This window comes from Lemur catta, chromosome 5 (assembly GCF_020740605.2).
Source record: "Lemur catta isolate mLemCat1 chromosome 5, mLemCat1.pri, whole genome shotgun sequence".
Classification (NCBI taxonomy): domain Eukaryota; kingdom Metazoa; phylum Chordata; class Mammalia; order Primates; family Lemuridae; genus Lemur; species Lemur catta.
Window position 1 is genome coordinate 61,799,788 of NC_059132.1, and position 20,807 is coordinate 61,820,594.

At 37.5% G+C, this 20,807-nt stretch overlaps 1 protein-coding gene across 1 annotated transcript; it reads left to right on the plus strand.

Annotated features, from left to right (window-relative positions):
• The first annotated feature begins 338 nt into the window (after positions 1-338).
• Positions 339-20,578, plus strand: MRS2 (magnesium transporter MRS2). Its single transcript, XM_045551890.1, has 12 exons — positions 339-612; positions 2,459-2,532; positions 5,076-5,112; positions 6,311-6,423; positions 8,115-8,288; positions 10,459-10,589; positions 11,251-11,367; positions 12,876-13,028; positions 13,275-13,392; positions 18,312-18,422; positions 18,976-19,119; positions 20,135-20,578. Exons 1-11 carry the CDS (start codon positions 423-425, stop codon positions 19,084-19,086), a joined length of 1,329 nt encoding a protein of 442 aa, XP_045407846.1. The 5' UTR covers positions 339-422; the 3' UTR covers positions 19,087-19,119; positions 20,135-20,578.
• Positions 20,579-20,807: the final 229 nt, after the last annotated feature.

Sequence of the window (20,807 nt, forward strand, 5' to 3'; positions counted from 1 at the left end):
TTAAGTGATTTGAGAATGGTCTTAACTTCCTCACTTTCAAATTGCATGTTTTATATGTATGAAAGTGCTTGAGAAACTGCAAAGCCATAACACTCCAAGGACCTAAGAGCCTACACCGGACAGCTCACTTAGTGCAGAGAACGAGCCCCACCTGTCTCCGGGCCCGCCCCCACTTTACAGGCACACGTACAGAACTCAAACTTCCAGGGGCCGCCGCATTCAAGAGGAGCGCCCAAGGTCACCTTCCGAGCATGCGTGGGAAATAGCACGCAGGCGCGGCGTGGTGCGCCGCGCTCCGCGCATGCCCAGTACACGGCTGCCTCAGGTCGGACGGTAGAGCGGCTCTAGTGGAGCTGCTGAGCAGCCGCCGTCTGGCATGAAGGCCTGGGATCTGGCTGCTGCTTGCTCCTCGCTCCAGCGCCATGGAATGCCTGCGGAGCTTGCCCTGGCTTCTGCCCCGCACGACGAGACTTCCCCGGCGGACTGTGTGTGCTCTGGCCTTGGACCTGACTTCTGCGGCGTGTCCCGTTGCTGCCGGCGGCCGCGCTGCCGACCTACTCGGGAGGAGCCCGGCTGTGCCCCTGTGCGGGCCCCACCGGCTCCGTGTGGCAGGTACGGCCCTCCCCGCAGCCCCAGGACGCCGGTCTTGCAGTGACCTGAGGTCCCCGCCCCGACCGTCCGGCCCGGCGCGGCTGTGCGTGCCCCGCGCCCTCCACGGATCTCGGCCTCCCCGTCGGTCCTTGGGCGTCTTGTCAACTCGCACAGTCGGCGGGCCGGGCCTGCGTCCCACCGGTCAGAACGTGGCGGTGCTCTGTGCCCTGCCAGCGTCCGGGCCGCTCGGCCCTCCGTCTTCTCCTCCACCGCCTTTGCTGCAGATTAGTAGCGATAACAGGAACCGTCTGCAGTGTGCACAAGTGGCGTTAGTTAACACGTACCTAGGTCCTCTTGTGAGGAGTTTTTTTTTTTTCTTTTAAGAGTTTCATCCTTGTTTATAATAGTTCCGAAATCAAGATTGGGATGTTTTTATAAGTATTAATTTTTCTTCCCTGTCTTCTGTTTCTTCTTCACGAACACATTTACACTCAGAGGGTGGGGACGCACCTAGAAAGGAGGCTGAAGACTTTGGGACCACATGGTGAGAGTTGCCTCTGAGAATGAGCTACTTTTATTTTCAAATACAGTACTGTGCAAGTAAATAGCTAGAGAGATCAGAGTGGTGGGAAAAAAGGAACCTGAGTTGCTGTTATTTGTTTTTTCACCAAATGTTGAAGCATGTTGATAAGATTTTAACAAATGTGAGTGCAAATATTGCTCGGAAACAAAAAATACATGACTTTATGAAAAATACAGCACTAGCCTTCAAATACATTTTCTCAGTTGTACTCTCAAAAAGCGTCCCAAAGTCAGTCCTCATCACCACCTTCTGCCCCACACTTTCCCAGTTCAGAGAGCCTTTCCAAATTGGGTTACGTCCCATGTTCCCTCCTTTGATAATGCTTGGGAACCCAGTTTCAGCAAGCTAGGGGGATCCTTTTAGGACAAGCATTGAAATTAAGAATCTCAATCCTGGTTAAACTCTGTGACTGATTACTTAAATGCTTTTTACCTTTATCCATATTACTTTTATAGCAATAGTGTGTGTTTTGTAAAAGGGAAAGAAAAAACTTCAGATATTAACAAATTATGTGAATCATTGCATGTATGTAATAGGAAAGAATAAGATCAGAAACGAGAATTTTCTACACAGTCTCTAGTCAGCATGATTGCTTTGCAAACATAAAGCAGTAACATTTGTCAGTCATTAAATTTACTTGATTATACCTAAGTGCCCACCACAACTCAATTTAATCATGTGTTTTAAATAGACTAATTTTCAGATAAAGATTTGCCTTCCAGTTTGCTGTTGTCCACATTCCAGTTCAGTGGGGTATTTAATAAAAGTATTCACTATAAAGTATGTATGTAGAAAAGAAGTAAAATGTGTAGGTTTCATAATTTGTAAGTCAGTTATGATATTGGCATGCTGAAAGCTCAAGTGGTACTTAGGACCTGTGTTTTCTAAAGTATATCTACCAATATAATGTGCATGAAGAGCCATTTAAATCATGCAAAAGGGAAGACCAGACTTTTTTTTTTAAATCTAGAGCACTGTATCATACATTTGTTCATACATCTCTGAGGTATCTATACTAATTAGAAAGGGAAAAGGGTAATCGGGATCCATAAATTATTTTAATTCCTTGCCTGAGCCATTTTAAAAATCATTCCCTGCCAAGCCTAAGATAATCATACACAAATATTAAAATTAATAAGAGTATTTTTTCTTTTTCCTATAGGGAAAAAGCTCAAAAAGTAGTAAAATAGTCTGAAGGCCTCCATGTACTATGGGAGTTGTATCTTAGCTCTATGTGAAAACCAATTATATGATTAAAAGGAATTCTCTGAATCCATTCTTCAGGTGAAATACACCGGTTTAGAACTAATGATGTCTCTCAAGCCACTTTAGCCAGTGTATCCCCAGTATTTACTGTGGTAAGTATGATAACTTACAGAAAGTGATTCCCATATTTAAGTTTATTGAGTTGGGCTATTGGCCAAGATATTACTTATTTTTAGTTTTATAATGAATCATTATAGTTATGTGTCATGTTGTCTGTGTGTGCCTAGCCAATGACCTGAGTGCTTGCTAGATTTGCTTAACTGTGCTCTTCAAACTTTGCTTAACAACTTTGGAGTTCTCTTTTTAATACTAGAACAGGTTATTCAGATCAGTTTAGTGATTCCTCCTGGAACACTCAAGATTTCCCCCGTGAGTATATTTGAAGTCTATTAGCCATAAAGGGCTTGAAGCTGTGTTCTGCAAGATAATATGCAGAAGTATCTTGAAGGTAGCACAGAGTAGTATTTAAGAGTGCTTGTTGGCGGGACATGGTGGCTCATGCCTATAATCTCTGCATTTTAGGAGGCTGAGACCAGCCTGAGCAACCTAGCAAGACCCCATCTTTACAAAAAAATAAATAAAAACAAATTAGCCTGGCATGGTGGCTTGCACCTGTAGTCCTAGCTACTCAGGAGGCTGAGGGAGGAGGATTGCTTGAACCCAGTAGTTGGGGGCTACAGTGAGCTGTAAACGCACCACTGCACTCCAGCCTGGGTGACAGAGCGAGACCCACTCTCTTTTTAAAAAAAAAAAAAAGTGCATACCTTGAAGGATCATAATCTCTGCAATTTTCTTTGAAATGGTTCAGAAAATGAAAGAATAAAATAACACATGCCACAAACACATTTTTAAGAGAGAGAAAGCCATTGGGGCAAAATGTTAACAAAGGTAACTAGGTGAAAGTTATGTAGGAATTTGTTGTAATATTCTTGCAACTTTTTTTTTTATAGGTTTTTAATCTTTTCAAGAAGAAAAGGTTTGATTAAAAGATAAGTGTGTTTGCTCTGAGCCAGTCTTCCTAAATTCCATTCTCGGCTCTGCCTCTCACTGTTGACTAGGTAGACTTGGACAAGTTATGACAACATCTTTGTGCCTTAGTTTTCTCCTCTGTAAACTGAGGATAATCTACCTTATGCAATTGTTATGAGGATTAAATTAACTCATATATGTAGACCTTTAAAATAGTGCCTCACATATACTAAGCATCCAATTAGCCATTATTATTATGATTATTTAGGCTTGTTAACATAAGAGCTTTTCTTTATAAACTATACAGAACTAGATAACTCCCACAATTGCAGGTAAAAGTTATTACTGTTATTCATTGTTCTGGAAGAGTTGGCCAGTTAAGAATACAAAGTCAGATGTTAAATAGTGAAAGTTCTTTGTGGACGAAATAGTTATCTACCAAGAACACTTCAGGAATTCAGTTTGCTATTTGATAAAATGAGTTTAGAAAGTAAGCTGGTTACAAAGTAAACATTTAAAAAATTACAGTTTGTATCTTTTTAAAAAAATTTTAAAAATCCCATTAAAGAGGAAATGGTACAGATAAATATTGAGATGCAAAAATATTCAGCATATGTTGCTAAGTTGGAAGTGGAGAAGAAACTGCAAAGCAATGTGTGCATCATGTTTTATAGGAAAGTTTGGAAGGACATTCAGTGAAATATTAACATGCTTTTCTCTATAATTTGTCATTTCTGGTGATTAAAATAGTTTTGCATATCTTTGACATTTTCTGCAGTGTGTTTATGTATATGTAAGATAAATTTAAGGATAAAAGCCAGTCTGTAATCTTAGAGTGTGTCTTTCTGAAAATGTGTATTTCATAGTATCTTTCTGAAAATGTGTATTTCATAGTAATTAGTATAGCTCAGAACGTAATGATTTATTAAAGAGGTTCTGTAAATCTTTATTGTTTCTGCAAGGCCTCCCAGAGAGACTTCTTAGCTTCATGTAGATATTTAGATTCATGAGACAGGCCACCCTTGGTTCTAGTCTACTCAGAAGGATAAAGGACAGGAAAATCAGCAGGGGAGCATCAGGTGTTTCCTCTTCAAAAGAAGTCCTTGCAGCCATCCAGGGGCTTCTCTGGCCCCTAAGTGGCAGCTCAGGTGCAAAACAGATTCTTAAGTGGGTGTGAGATCCACCTTGGCTTATAATTCCCCATGCTCCGTAGTGCCCGTATCCTTTGTAACCATCTCAGAGACACAGCTCCCAGGGCCTCCGTGACGAACATGGCCAACTAGAAGAGCCACCACTCTCAGGAAAGAGCAGTGCTATTGCTTTCCACCTGGTATCTGTAATTCGTTCACATTCTTCCAGTCCAGTGCAGTCTACCGGTCAGTGGTCATTGTTACCATAAGCAATGTTTCCACTGTAACATGACTGATACTCTTTTATCAGATTTCTAGGAGAGCCAAGATAGAAAGTTAAACCAAGGTCAGATTTGTCTTAGCAAAGGAAAGGGGATTTTTTTCTAAAACCCTTAACTTATAACTAGATTTAACCTAAGGAAAGTCAGTTATGGTTTATATCTGCATTTCAGTATTTGGGGGATATTACTTGTAATATCATAAAGAGTATACTAATTTGAGAGCAAATAATAATTTTTTTTATTCTCTATCTTCAGACAAAATTTGACAAAAAGGGAAATGTTACTTCTTTTGGTGAGTATCTTTATTCCAAATCACTTTTGTAAACAGTGAATGAGTGAATCTGATGGAAATCAAGAAATTGTAGTGTTTTGAATAGAATATTCTTTGTGTATACAGGTGTGTTGAAGGAGATCTTTCTTCAGCATTTGTCTATCAGTCCTAATTGGAACTGGCAATACTCAGACTGTGCGTATTCTCCCAGAATTGCTTTCTTCTGGCAGGAGACACTTCACTCTAACAGAATATTAAAGCGATATTTTGGAGAGCAGATGCTGGCATAGAGCTAGAGCACAGAGACACACACACACTCTTTTCTCTTTTGTTTCTTATAGTCTCTCCCTTGCCCTCCTCATATTTGTTCTCCTGAAGCATGCTTAAGGCAGAATCACATAATACCACTGACATTGCAATTGGTGATGAAAGACGAGGGACTGGTCACTGGTGGCAATCACATGGAAGTCTGCTGCTGGTTGCTGTCTGTGAATAGCTACTTTTAAAAATGAAACTAGGTATTGTTTGCACTGTGTAACTTCAGATGTGAGTTTCAGATCTCCACTTAGAGCCACATGATCCTATTCGTGCCATTACTGAAATCCTAGTGGAATATTTTGGGTGTTTTTTGTTTGATATCGCCTTCAAAAGATTGTTCTACGCACAGCTCTGTCACAGGTGTATGCAATTACAGATACTCTAATCAGTATAATTTCTTGACTTTCATCTGTTGTGCATTCTCAGGTAATAAGTGTTTCAGGGAGGAGAATCTCACGTGAGAACTGACTTTGTCATTTTGTATTAGTTAAAAAGCAAAGTAAATCAAATTTGTTCATAGATTTAAAATACTGGAGATGATGTAGTGAGAAAAAATAGGAAATGTAATTCTGTATAATTCACATTCAAGAAAGATGACCTATCGTGGAGCTAGAAATGGATATTATAGGTTCTAATGATGCATAGTTGTGGTTTTTATATTAGGCCCAAGGGACTTATAAGTACTGAGAAATTTATGAAGTATGCGTAAAAGAAGAAAATCATTAGTTTGACCGGATTTAGCTTATGTTTTTGAGGCAAAAATGGGTATTAAAAAGACACATTTTAGCTTTTGTTTCTGGTAGTAATAGAAAATTATCTTGATGGTAGTGTGGGAACTGTTCAGATATAAAAATCTAAACTCAAATTTATTAGTTTAGCCTACTCTTTATTTCTTTTATAGAAAGGAAGAAAACTGAGTTATACCAAGAGTTAGGTCTTCAAGCCAGAGATTTAAGATTTCAGCATGTAATGAGTATCACGACCAGAAACAATAGGATTATCGTGAGAATGGAGGTAAAGGATTTTATTTTCATCTGTTTCTCCAGTACAATCTTATAAAGGTTACTTCATAACTATCTCTGTCAGTATCTAGGTTAAAAGTAATTTTGGAATACAAATACCTACATGAAACAAAGGATATTTTTCAACTTAATATGTTGTTATGAGTAGGACTCACTTTACGTGGATTATATACATATGTTCAGCAGATGTAACACTGCTCTGTTTTATGTTGGGAAAGTTTTGACTGTCTTCACTCTGTCTACTTGAACTTAATCTCCAGTTTCAGTAATTGTAAGAGAGAATCTGAATTTATAATAGATATATTTCCAATTATATGCAGTTATTTGTATAGTAAAACCTGAGTTATCTAGAACATATTCTGGTTTTCCAAGTAGCTCAGGAATAGCCATTAAATTTTATAACCTTAATTTTTATTTTTACAGAAAGCTTTTTAAAATATATTTTCCCATGCCTACTCAGAGCACACAAAATATAATTTGATTTTCCTTAGTAATTCAGAGTTACTATGGATATCAGTTATGTTGGTGGGCTAAAGCTTAGGGTTCAGAAATAGATGAGGAGACATACGTCTCAGTGATATTGGCCCTGCAGGGGGCACGGGACTTGCCCTCTTCAAAAAGTCTTCAATGACAGGGTTTTGTCCATTTACCTAGGGTTAGTCAAAATAATAAAAAATGAGCTGGGCACTGTGGCATGTGCCCATATAGTCCCAGCTACTCAGGAGGCTGAGGTGGAAGGATTGCTGTTAAGAGCAGGGGTTAGCCACCAGCCTGAACAACATAGACCCCCATCTCTAGGAAAAAAAAAGATAAGTAAAAATATTTCATCAAAAATGGACACAATCTTCTCCAAGTGATTTTTCTCCAGAAAACATTCTTTATTCTTTTTATCAGTAGCTAGCATCTTTCAAGATAGTATCTTTTTGACAGAAAGAGAGACAGGTACGCGTGATAAAGCAAATTTAGCAGAGTGTTAATTATATAATCCAAATGGTGGGTATATGGTGTTCACTGTGCAATCTTTCATCTTTTCTGTATAAAAATGTTTATAATGGAAAATTTAAACATAGAAAATCATCTCTAATTTCTATATCCTTAACAAAGTGGCTAGTTTATATACTTTTAACATAAAAGATGCCAGTCTTTGTCTTTAGAAAAATTTCTAATTTTATATTCTCCTAAATTAGAGCAGGTAAGGCTATGTTTCATCTTTTTAATTTCAGATTAGCTTAATATGTTTTGGTGGTGTTTTAAAAAGGAAGCTTTTTCATTTGATCCAAACTAATTATAATTAAATCTTTTCTAAAAGTCTACTTAATACCTGACTTTTAAGAAGACCTTATCTTCTTCCTTTATTTCTGTTTTTTTTTTAATGATTACCCTGGAATTCTTAATAAATATATAATTTGTGTGAATAAATCCAATTCTATTGAGTGAGCAGCATCAAGACTTATATATATTTTAGGTCTCCTTTCTTTTGGAAAAAGATATGCCTTGATTTTTTTTTTTTTTTTTTTTTGAAAAACCAAATGAACATTAATTTCAGTTAGTCTTAATCCAAAATTAGTGAAGTGTTAAGTCCTATTTTATGAATGTTGTTTTTTCTTACAGCTCTACAACTTGCGTGTGTGTATACATATATATTTATATATTTGTGGGTTTGTTTTTTTTTTTTTTTTACAGTATTTGAAAGCTGTGATAACTCCAGAGTGTCTTCTGATACTAGATTATCGTAATTTAAACTTAGAGCAATGGCTGTTCCGGGAACTCCCTTCACAGTTGTCTGGAGAGGGTCAACTTGTCACATACCCTTTACCTTTTGAGTTTAGAGCTATAGAAGCACTCCTGCAATATTGGGTAAGTCTGTTTTTATTTAGCTTCTTCAGTTTATTCTGGTTTTGAAATGCTATTGAGTAGGAAAACAAGTTGGTATTGTTTCAGTGGCACTTTCCCGGACCACATCCTTTCCCCTAAACAAAAACATCTCTAAGGATGCTATATGGAGAAAGTACTTAGTTTATAAATTTTATGACCCAATCAAATAGAACTAGAGACTCTAGGTATACATAGAGTTTCTTAAGGGTCATGTTATGGCAGTCAATGAAGCACATGGCAAGTTGGCTACACTTTACACAGTTTTATAACTATATTGAGAAGTGATAATTCAAAAGACTGAACGTCCTAAATATATAAATTGATATAGAAATGAAAAAATTATAAATGCAATCCATTTTATTCTCTAAACTATATAAAAGTGCTTTATATGTGATAAATGTATTAAATCATTCATCAAATCATTCTTTCATTTGTTTGTTTGAGGCAGGTAAATGATGGTTCTGTTTTAGGCCTAGATTGGCATAGGAACCACACACAATCCTTCCAATGACTCCTACATTAAATTGATAGTGAATAGATGTCTGGGGATCCTTCAGGCCCTGAACAAGGGTGGTTAACTGCTTTCCTGGACCCCACAAATCTTTCATTATCTTTTCTTCCCATTATTAGTCAGGATAGTACTGTTGAGGAACTGGCTGCATGCAAGAGTTGGTGCTAGGAGCATACCAGCCAGAGTGGAAGGAGAGGACATGAGGTGGGTGGGGGTTTGGGTGATCCTGGTAAGCTTCCCTTTTGTCTGCCTTGCTCTGTTGGAGTAGATGGCTACATTCCCTGCTTAAGTTAATGAGGCAACAGCACCAGCTAGTACCAGTCAATGAAATGATGAGTGGTGGGAGCCCAGTTGTTAAGCAGGGAAAAAGCAGAAGAGGGAAAGAAAAGATGTAAACAATGGTCAGTGACAGGCTGCACAGGCCGGATAAGCTTTCAGGAGCAGGAGCTCATGCTATTAGGGGAAAGGCAGGGCTCTTAATAAGGGAGCAGGAAGAGAAGGAGAGGGGCTGGCCTAGCATGGTCTCCTGCCAAGAGATTGGCCATGGGGCAAATGGAGAAGGGAGCTCAGGTTGTCTGCTGGCTGGGATAGATGTTCTTCTTGCCATTAAATGGGGACCCAGGAAGATTTCCTTCTGAAAGAACACTATACATTAGCAAGGCCTGCCACCCTCCAAAAAGAGAAGAGATAAGTTTTCAAATGAAAGCTCCCCAAACCTACTTGAGGAACCATGATTTACCATGGGTAGATATGCCTCACAAATGACCTGTGACTCTAAGCAGCTGCCCCATCTACTACCTGAGTTCACACCTTGCTGGGCAGAGGATTTGGTGTGTCTCTTAGATACTGAAAAAAATGTAGGCTGCTTCAGTTTGGCTGTCCAGTCTTCCTTCCCACCCAAGGATTTCTGAACCTGGAATCATCTCCTCCATACAAGAAACACGTAATGTCAGGAGAGGCACCGAGACTCTGGACTTGCAATTCCCAAATTTAAAAAATCATCCTCACAGTCATTGTGCCTCCGAGATAAACAGTATATGCTGGAATTTATATCATTAATTTTACTACTTAATTCAGTTAGTATTAAGCTGTTTGCCAACTGGTGTGGAAGTGTTTCACTATTTATTTATGGCTATATCAGTGCATACCTGCTAAATATCAAATCATGCTTTTGTTAACGAGAATAGTAAGTATACTTTTTGACTTACACTGATTTATTTTTTATTCCAAGTTATGTTTTAGTTTTCAAAAGAGCTTTGTATTAATAGGAATTTTGAACTATATTCTGTTTATGAAGAACATAGAGGTATTAGTTTGTGTTTAACCATGGAATGGCAGATTTATTTTAATTAATCCACCCATTCCTTTCATAATAAATGTCTGTAGGGGGAAGACTTTTATGAGGGTTAATTCCTTGCCAACCAAATCTGAGCCTAGTGATGACAGTATGCATAGTTCTTTGAACCCAGGAGATGTAGTTTTTGAACATGTAGAGTAGACATTCCAGTATTGACCATGTTCTTAAATGTTACCAGGATGTCTAGCTATTACAGATTTCTGTATTTAATCAGAGGGTTCACTGATACTGAGTATTCTAAAAAGATTGTTTTAATTCTTATGAAAGGTCATGTTGTTATCTAGATCAGCACCCTTCAGGGGAAACTTAGCACTTTGCAGCCACTGATCCTTGAGACACTGGAAGCTTTAGTGGATCCCAAACACTCTTCTGTAGACAGAAGCAAACTGCACATCTTACTGCAAAATGGCAAAAGGTAAATACGGATGAGGTACCAAGTTGGGCATTAGAGACAAATATCTTAACATTCTCTCAGTCTTAACAGTGAAATATTTAGCATAAATTCAGACATAAAATTAGTGCGATTATTACTTGTATTTAAAAATACTAACTAATCTTGCTAATGGTAATGACATTTTCTACTCCATGATTACACTAAGTGCCTTCATTGCCATATTTGATTTTAATTTGTATTAAGATTTTGTGTTTTATAACTTTTTAAAGTAGGAAAGTAGCCTACATGAGAAGTTGATCTAAAAAGGGCACACAGTCTAACCTTCATTAAAAAGATATTTTGCATGAAATGCTGTGTAAGGCTTTTTTACATATGTAATCTCATCCCATCCTTTTAGCAACCCAGTTCAGTAGTTGATATGGTACTCATTTTGAAGGTGAGAAAATTGTGGTTTCAGTAACTTGCCTAAACTTATATAGCTAGTAAATGGCAGATCAAAATTTAAATCCACTTTTCTGTCTGTCCGAAGTCCATGTTGTTCTTTAAAATCATAATGCATTCCAGAATTTAAGAAAAATATCTTAATTTTTATGATAAGATACCCTAAAAAGACACTATTCTTACAGTGAAATGTTTTTATAAGTTTATACTATTGATCATTTCTGTGTAACTGTTCTTACAGTTTATCAGAGTTAGAAACAGATATTAAAATTTTCAAAGAGTCAATTTTGGAGATCTTGGATGAAGAAGAGTTACTAGAAGAGCTCTGTCTGTCAAAATGGAGTGACCCACAAGTCTTGTAAGTATATAGTCATGCTTTGTCATTTATTTCCTCAGGGTGAATCTTCTGTCTTTTCTTCCTCGGGATGATTTTTCATAGAGAACATTTTTCTAGAATAGAGAATGTAAGCATTTTTCATCCTCAGATGTTTCACCTTTTTCCTGTGCAGTATTGCATCTAATTCAATTTAATGAGGATATATTGTGTGCATGCTGCATACCCAACACTGTGCTGGAATGTGATGAATATAAAGATAAACAAACAACTACAATTCTTTATCTTCAAGAATAAGATAACCAAATTGGCACACACATCTACCGAAATAACGTACTTAAGGAGTAGAGTATGGGAGAGGGAGAGAAATCACATGGGGGATGGGAAAGGTGGGGTGAATACAGATGGAAATATTTTGTTTTTCTTTATAGAGCAGTATCAGAAGTTAATACAGACATCTTTGTAATGAGTATAGTTTCCACAGTCTGTACGGATTTTTTTAAAGCACTTTGAAAAATGGGTTCTTTATATTCTAATAAGGAAATATTTAGATAAAAAGGGCTATGTAATGTTTGGTAGATAACAGATATAGTAGCAGAAACTCTTTTTCACTTTGCGTTAGCCAATCTGTCTCTAATATGTTTGATGATATAAGTACCTTTTACGTGGTGCTTCATTCCCCCTTCTCTTCCTCGTTGGTAGGGTGGGGAGTATAAATAAAGGGGAACAAAGTAACTATAGACATCGTTCAAAAACATCTTTCTTCATATATGGAAATGCCATATATGCACCTTGGAAAGGAAATGCTCTTTGTGTCAATTTTATTTTTTTTTTTTTTTTTATTTTTTGAGACAGAGTCTTGCTCTGTTGCCCGGGCTAGAGTGCCGTGGCATCAGCCTAGCTCACAGCAACCTCAAACTCCTGGGCTCAAGCAATCCTCCTGCCTCAGCCTCCCGAGTAGCTGGGACCACAGGCATGCGCCACCATGTCCGGCTAATTTTTCTATATATATTTTAACTGTCCATATAATTTCTTTCTATTTTTAGTAGAGACAGGGGTCTCGCTCTTGCTTAGGCTGGTCTTGAACTCCTGAGCTCAAAAAATCCACCTGCCTAGGCCTCCCAGAGTGCTAGGATTACAGGAGTGAGCCACCGCAGCCAGCCTGTATCAGTTTTTAATTTTTGGTTTTGCTCTACCTGATGGTGGTTTGGGATTTGCACTAATCATAGGCATTCACACATCTGGATTTTCCTATAACTGGTAGCACATATTTGCATGAGAGTCTCTTGGATTGGGGCCATGGGATACAGTGAAGCTAACTAGTCTCTATCCTCTACTTATCTGCGTAGTGTGTTCACAATCATTTGGCATTGCTACTTGTAGATTGGCCTCAGTCACAACAATAGAAAAGGCAAGGGCTAGGTTTTCCACTGGTGGCTGAATATTATATACTAATTTAGAAAGTTTTTGGTACTAAATATATGATGCACACATTGGGGGCGTGTTAATTGTGTTAACTCTTTGAATTGAAGTGAAAAGAGCAGTACTGGGATTGACCATGCAGAAGAGATGGAGTTGCTGTTGGAAAACTACTACCGATTGGCCGAAGATCTTTCCAATGCAGCTCGGGAGCTTAGGGTACTGATTGATGATTCACAAAGTATTATTTTCATCAATCTGGACAGGTAAGAAAGCATTATATAAAATAATAAGTATTTTCTTTATAAAATAATGAAGCTTTTAAGGAATGACATTTTGGAAGGAATTATACCATCTATAACTACAACATGAAAGTGTGTGGGTTTTTCTATTTTTGGAAGAGGAAGGAGTACATTACGTAATCCATGTGGTGTTTAATAGATGATTTAGTGAATTGGCTGTATATGGTATAGTTAGTGGGCCCTTTTGATCCGAGTATGTGTTCATTTCAGCCACCGTAATGTTATGATGAGGTTGAACCTACAGCTGACCATGGGAACCTTTTCTCTTTCACTCTTTGGACTAATGGGAGTTGCTTTTGGAATGAATTTGGAATCTTCTCTTGAAGAGGTGAGAATGTATTACTTCTCTAACTTAGGGGTTATTTTTTAATGTTTTAAAGATTAATTTTTTAATCGTTTAAAAAATAAGTCTAATAACCTGTATAGTCTCACAGTGAAATAAGATATAACTCACAATTCAGGCAGTATTGTTGGACCATGTTATAACATAGATATAAATATAGCCTAGGTTACTTTGTTTCCCAAAACGTAACTACAAATGGGAAAGTTTTGATAAAACAGTGTCACACTGTGAAGCAGTGTTAATGAGGGGTTTTTATTTTTTAATTCTTGTCTAGCAATGTACCTGGCAATATAACACTGAGCTCCTGGAGTTTTTCACATCACCGTAGCCTTTGTGGTACAGTTGTCTCTCAGTATCCAAGGGGGGTTAGACTGATTCCACGATCCCTGCAGATACCAAAATCCGTGTGGATGCTCAAGTGTATGATATAAAATGGTGTAGTACAGTTGGCCCTCTGTATCCACAGATATGGAACCCACTGATACGGAGGGCTGACTGACTATATTTTCAGAGAATATCTTATCGTAAGATTTCTAGAAATGAAACTGAGCGTGCATTTGGCCTGCTCTGGCACTGGATTCTGTGTCCTAATTACGTTAGCAGGCCTGCTTTCGTTCTGGCTGTCGCCCACATCATCTCATCAGGACCACTGTGAGCTTTTAAAAAGCTGTCTTTAAAATCTGTAAACCTGATTATCATGTCACTCTTCTGCATACAACTATTAAGTGGCTTTTAATTTGCCTTAAGAACCAAACTCCTTGGCCTATGCAGCTTTTCCTGGCCTACGGCTCCTGCATGTCCATCTGGTCCACAGCCGCTCTTGTCAGTTGCTCCCTCAGTGTTCCTTTTCAGACACGCTGCTTCCACGCCTGCTCCCCGCCTTTTTTTGCCTAGTTAACACCTACTTATCTTAGGTCTCAACTTAGGGGTCCTTTCACTACTTATATCCCCAACTTGGCCAACTAAAATTACTCCCTTCTAAAATTAATTAATTAATTTAAAAAAAATTACTCCCTTGTTTGTATTGTATGTACCCAAATAATTCTGTGCTTTCCATCTGTGACATTCCTCAAATTTCAATTACTTGTTCAAAGTCTACAAAAGATCATAAGGTCCTTGAGGCAAAGACAGTATTAGTCATTTTTAATAAATGATAAAATGTAAATGAAAAATGCAATACATTTTTTATTCATCTCCCAAATGTTTTTTAGTGCCTGTTATATATCAAGCACTGCTTTAGTCCCTGCTCTTGTGAAGGTTACATTATAGTAGAGGAGAGAGATAAAAAACATATACAGTACATTAAGTGATAAGTGCCACAAAGAAAAATAAAGCCAGGTAAGGAGATAGAAAATGTTAGATGGTGGGACAGGGGGCCTTTTAGGCATGGGGCAGGCAAGGAAGGTGATTCTAAGGAGATGACATCTGGGTAGAGAAACTTGAATGAAAAGAGAAGGTAGGGAGATCTAGGAGAAGGTGTTCCAAGTGCAGGGAACCACAGATACAGAGACTGAGCAGGAATGATCTGAGCTTGTTCATGGAATAGCAAGAAGGCCAGAGTGTTGAGAAGAGAATGTGTCAGGTGGAATGGTAGAAAAAGAGGTTACAAAGACTGACAAGTATGAAATGGTATCAATTGTATAGAGCATTGTAAGGCTTTGGATTTAGTTTAAGTGTGCTGGGAATCCATTGGAGGTTTGAGTCTGAATTTAGACCATTGGAAAGTTCAGAAGTAACCAGAATATCTTGTGCAATATAGTCCAAGCCTTGACATTCTCAAAAGATAAATCCAAAGACCTTTACAAATTACCCAAATGTGACTACAGGACTTTTTGTACAAGTTCCTTTCTTCCAGATTATTTTTAAGAATCATTTTTAAGTACAGTCTACAAACTAACGCTATTTTACATGTACTCTAGTATTTTTCTCTCACTTAATTGCCTATTTTTTCCAAAACAGGGGGAGGGATTTTTTTTTTTTTTTTAATTCCTTTCTGGTAGTTGCAACATGTGTAATGCTAGACACAGAGCAACCCATTTGTAATGAGGTACGAGTGGTTGGTGGTGAGCTAGGCCGGCTTAGAAGCTGAGTGAACAAGATTCAGATCAGTGCCTCGTCAGAATACAAATGACACATCTTCAGGTGTCCTGAAGAATAATTACAAGTTTCATTAAATCCATGGACATCAAATGTCTTTATTCTCATATAGTTATTAATATTTATAATGGTGAGTCTAAGGTAGGAAAAATTTTAAATTTGTTATTTTTAAGATAACTTCAGACTTGTAGAAAGATTCCAGAAATAGTCAAAAAATTCCCATATAGCCTTTAACCAGATTCTTCAAACATCAACATTTTGTCACATTTGCTTTATCTTCTATATAGATATACTTTATTTTCTAAACTATTTGAGAGTAAGAGCAAATGTCACACCCCTTTACCCTGACATGTTTTAGTATGTATTTCCTAAAAACATGGGCATTCTCTTATGTAACCATAGTGCAGTTATCAAAATCAGGAAGTTAACATTGAAACACTATTTTCCAATCTATAGATTAGAATAGACTCTATTCAGATTTTGCCACTTGTCTCAGTAGTGCTGTTTATCAGAAAGAAAATCTTAGATCACATGTTGCATATAGTTGTCTTGTCTCCTCAGTCTCCTTTCATCTAGGGCAGTTCTTCAATCTTTGTCTTTCAAGGCCTTGACATGCACAAAGAATACAGGTCAGTTATTTGACCCTCAGTAATGTTCACCGTTACATTCTAGGTATGCGTTTTGTCAGCACGTTCTTTACAGTGAATCCCATCAGGAGACACGTGTTGTCCATTTGTCCCATTACTGGCAATACTATCCTTGGTTATATTTGGCTAACATTTTGTCTTCCAATTTTCTCTCCTGTAAAGTTACTCTTTTTTTCTTGGAATTAAGCATTCTATAAGGAGATACTTTGAGATTATGTAAAAATCCTGTTATTCATCAAATTAGTACTCTCTAGTTTTAGTATCCACTAAGTGATCCAAAATTAATTCATGCTTGAATCAAATATTACTATGATGGTTACCAAATGGTGATTTTCTAATTCTATCACATCTACCTTTATTAGTTGACATTGTATTGTAGAGTGTTGCCTTCTCTCCTACTTATTTATTCATTTATATCAGTATGGATTCATGGAGTCTTGTTTTAGTCAGTGAGTTATATAATCTATTACTAATAATATTTTGATGCTCAAATCATCCCTTTCATACTGGCTGCTGGGTACTTTTCATATGTCCCCATCAGCTTTTAGTGCTTTTGTAGCCTTTGGCACATCCAGATGTTCTAGGCTAGACAAACTATTTCTAGGTGATATAGATAAACAGTGGGGGAGATACAGGGTCCCAAGAGTGAAAAAAGTTAAACACTCGACAAGGCACTTTCCCTCAGTATTGCAGGGCATGTCCGTAGCAGAGGAAGCATTTTAAATTTCTGACTCTGAGAAGCTTGTCCCTTTCTAGGATTTCTTAGAGCTACGGTCTGCAACCCCCGGGCCTTGGTCTGGTACCAGTCCATGGCCTGTTAGGAAATGAGCTGCCCATCACTGCCGAAGCTCCACATCACCCTCCTGTACCCACCCCCAGTACCCCACCCCACCCCACCCCATCCCAGTCCATGGAAAAATTGTCTTCCATGAAACCAGTCCCTGGTGCTAAAAAGGTTGGGGACCGCTGTCCCTGAGGTCTCACACTATGTGCTGTATATGTTTCATTGCACATGGTATTTTAAGCTTGGTTTGCCTCTGACTTAGCTTACCTTTCAATTTTATCACATGTGACATTCCCAGAGTTTTGATTTGTAGGGAGCTACATAACCTATCTACCGTGAAGAACAACAATAACCTTGTATGTCAAATCATATTTTTAAAAATATTTTTTCTTTTTTTATATAGCTCCTTAGGTAGCTAACAAACCTTATTTAAATAGAATTTTTACTTAATTAGGATCCCCATTTTGGATAACTGGAAATGTGTTCACCATCCAAAAATAACTCATGTTGACACCTTCCTAATTTCTTATGTCTAATATCTAACTTCATTTTTAAAAGGAGGCAAAGTTCTGCTCAGTAAATGACATGAATTTCCATCAGTGATAGCTGATCAATTGTGTAACAGGCTATCTTGGGGAAAGTGAGCTCTCAATGACTGGAGCTAATCAGTCCATGTATGATAACCAACTAACGGCATAGCTGTAGGTCAGATTCCTTTTCTGTGAGAGATTAAATTTAAATTCTATAATTCTGTGCAATAATGCATTAAATAAAAACTGCGTTGCAGAAGATTACCGTTCTGACGTTCTGAAAATGATGGTGAGGAAAAATGTTTACTGTAAGTCTGAAGTTCCCAAACTTTCATGGTTCACGATGCCCTTGGTGTCTTAGTAATTTTTTCACAGTATCCCTAGGCCAGAAGTTTCTCTTACTATGTTATAGATTCTTTTGTTGTTTCCCTTGAAGATTTAAAATATTTTGGGGTGCTGTGGTGCCCAGGGCATCTCAGCTCACCATCTAGGAGCTGTGGCTATAAGCAAAGACCTTAAATTGTGTGTCCTCTATGATTATGACTATTAAAATTCATAAGCATATAAACAAAGATTTGAAAGAAAGACAAAGTAAAAGCAGTTATGTTTGGCTTATAGATGATTAGATATTTAACTTTTAAAATCATGTTTCCCTTCTGATTTATTCTTTAACTCTTCATCCCTGGGTGCTATTGAGGCACTTGTTCTTAGTTCCTTTCTATAGGAAAGAGCTGTACAAACAATATAAGGCTTCTTTTAAACTCTGGGGCAATAACAGTTCAGGAAATTTTCTGTCTAAGGAGCCCAGCCTTTTGTGATTGTAATTAACTCTGCATTCTCTTTTAGGACCACAGAGTGTTTTGGCTGATTACAGGAATTATGTTCATGGGAAGTGGACTCATCTGGAGACGCTTGCTTTCATTCCTTGGGCGACAGCTAGCTCCGTGGCCTCCCGTGGTAAGAAGGATGTGGTTCACAGCAGCATTGCAGAAGGGTCATAGTCTATGGCTCTAAAGTTAGACAGCCTGGGCTCAAGTTGTCACAGACTCTTTGATCTGTCACAAGTTGGTTAATTTCTCTAAACTTCCCTCAGTTTCCCCATCTGTCAATTAAGTCAATACTACCTGCTTCAGAGGGTTATTGGGAGAATAAAATGAGAAATATGTATAAAGCTATTATTAGCACAGTGCTAATAAGTTAGAAATATGATATATTTTGTGTAGAACACTGACAAACATTATACATTTAAACATCTGTTAGTAATTCTGGTATAAGTTTTTGTCATAACCAAATTAACATGTAAGAAAGATTTATATAGTACTCTCATGAGAAAAGATATAAAGTTTATCTCCTTTTCCTTTGTTCTTAAAGAAGACATCCCTGGAATAAGTATTTAAGACACTGATACTACTTACAGTCCTCCACTACGTAGTTACCTAAGATATCATTTTACTCTAGCTTTTCTTTTAAGAAAGATGCAAACTGAAATTAATTTTCCTGCTTTATTTAGATGGCCTCTTTACCTAAAAAGACCCTTCTGGGAGATAGAAGCATGGAATTAAAAAACAGCCTTAGACCAGATGGACTTGGATCAAGCAGAAGTATCCTAACAAGCCGTTAGCAACGACCCAGTGGATACTGAAGATTTTTTATGGTAGTCAAAACTTTAATTGCTGTTTTTATAGACATGATGTAAGGTGTGGAGAGATTAACACAAGAACGGACTGTTGCATAGATTTAATTTACATATATCAAGAAAAGTACAGTTTTATGCTGAATGAAGCCTAGGAACTTGATACATAGGTAGCCATAGTTCTTCATTAGTACAGGGAATCATGTCCATGTGAATTTCCTGATCTCAGGTGACTGAAAAGCTAGCATTATATGTATATTTATTAACCTTAAAACGAACTCTGGAAGTTTGTGCTTTAAAAATCAATCCTTGATGTAACCTTCTATTTTTGTATTTGCCCCCTTTTATATATTAGGTGAATAAAAAATGATAATGTCAGCATTACATGGATTGCAGTTCATCAAGATTTCACTTTCTTAACTCCTGAAACTATTTTTCTTTGCTTGGCTATAATTAGAGCCTTTGGAAGTATTTCCATTTGGTTACTGTTTTATAGCTGCTTTGTTCATTTGATGATTTTTAGTGCAGATTTGAGACCAAGCCCTTCAAAAAAGGAAAATGTATATTGCTTAGCTAATCTTTATGCTATACTTCAAAAGTTGACAGATGGGCTTCCTAAAACAAGAAGGTAGATAAATGATAGAATTGTGATGCCTTTTTGTTTTCACAATCAGATTTGTGTAATTGTAAGTGTGAAAGCTGCTATCTTAACATCTTACCTACCTTTTTAATATTTTCTGGAGGTTCAATACAGTTACGCACTAGGCTGTTAGTTAAACTTGCCACCCAACCTAGCATGCATGGAAGATTCTAGAGTGCCCAGAGCAGCTCTTGCATGACAAGTGTAGTGGTAATGAAAGGATAAATATGCCTACCCTGTGGATGTTGAGGATACCCAGTTACCTTAATGTGATGTTGTATGAGGAAGTTTAGGGGTTCGTTTTCCAGCTGGTTTGGCGATAGGAATAATGTTATTCCAGTAGCTGATCTGAAAGAAACCACATGAAGTTACAAGTAAACTTTTCCCCACTCACAGTATGGTTATGAGAAGCCACTGGAGGGAAGCTGGAGAACAGAATGGCATGAAACTAAGTGGGCTAGACCTGGAGCACAGAGCAGCCTCTGCACAGCGCACGGTGGGTCAGGAATGTGCCCTGTGATTTGGTTGGTGGAATGTAAATATATAGCACTGCTGAGCTTTATGAATCTCTGATGATTTTCAAGACTATCTTTGATAATACTTTGACACACCTCAGAATATTCTGCTATTTTTGGTCTTCTGTTATCACTGCAATAAAGGTAATAAATACTCCTTAACTGTAATGTATGAAGAATTAGAATCCCAGAAGGCAAAATTTGATAGCTAAGATCAGGCATAGGATAGAACTGTGGTCATTTTTTCTTGTTACTTAGTTTATAAACTTGGGTAAAATAATTTTTTTGGTGAATCATGTCTATTAATAAAGGGAAAATGATGTAACTACCTCAGAAGTCTGATAATGGGAATTAACTAGTAGTTTATAAAATTTGTAGATCAAGTATGATTTCAGAATGTCAGCTAGTTCTGCTTTGTGATTGCAGGATGCTTCTGACATTAAACTTATAAATGATAAAACAGCCTATTCCAAAAAAATATGAAGTTCATTGGTTTTAAATTTTGAACTAAAATAATAGACTGAGCACAGTAACTACTATTTGAAGGTAAGGTG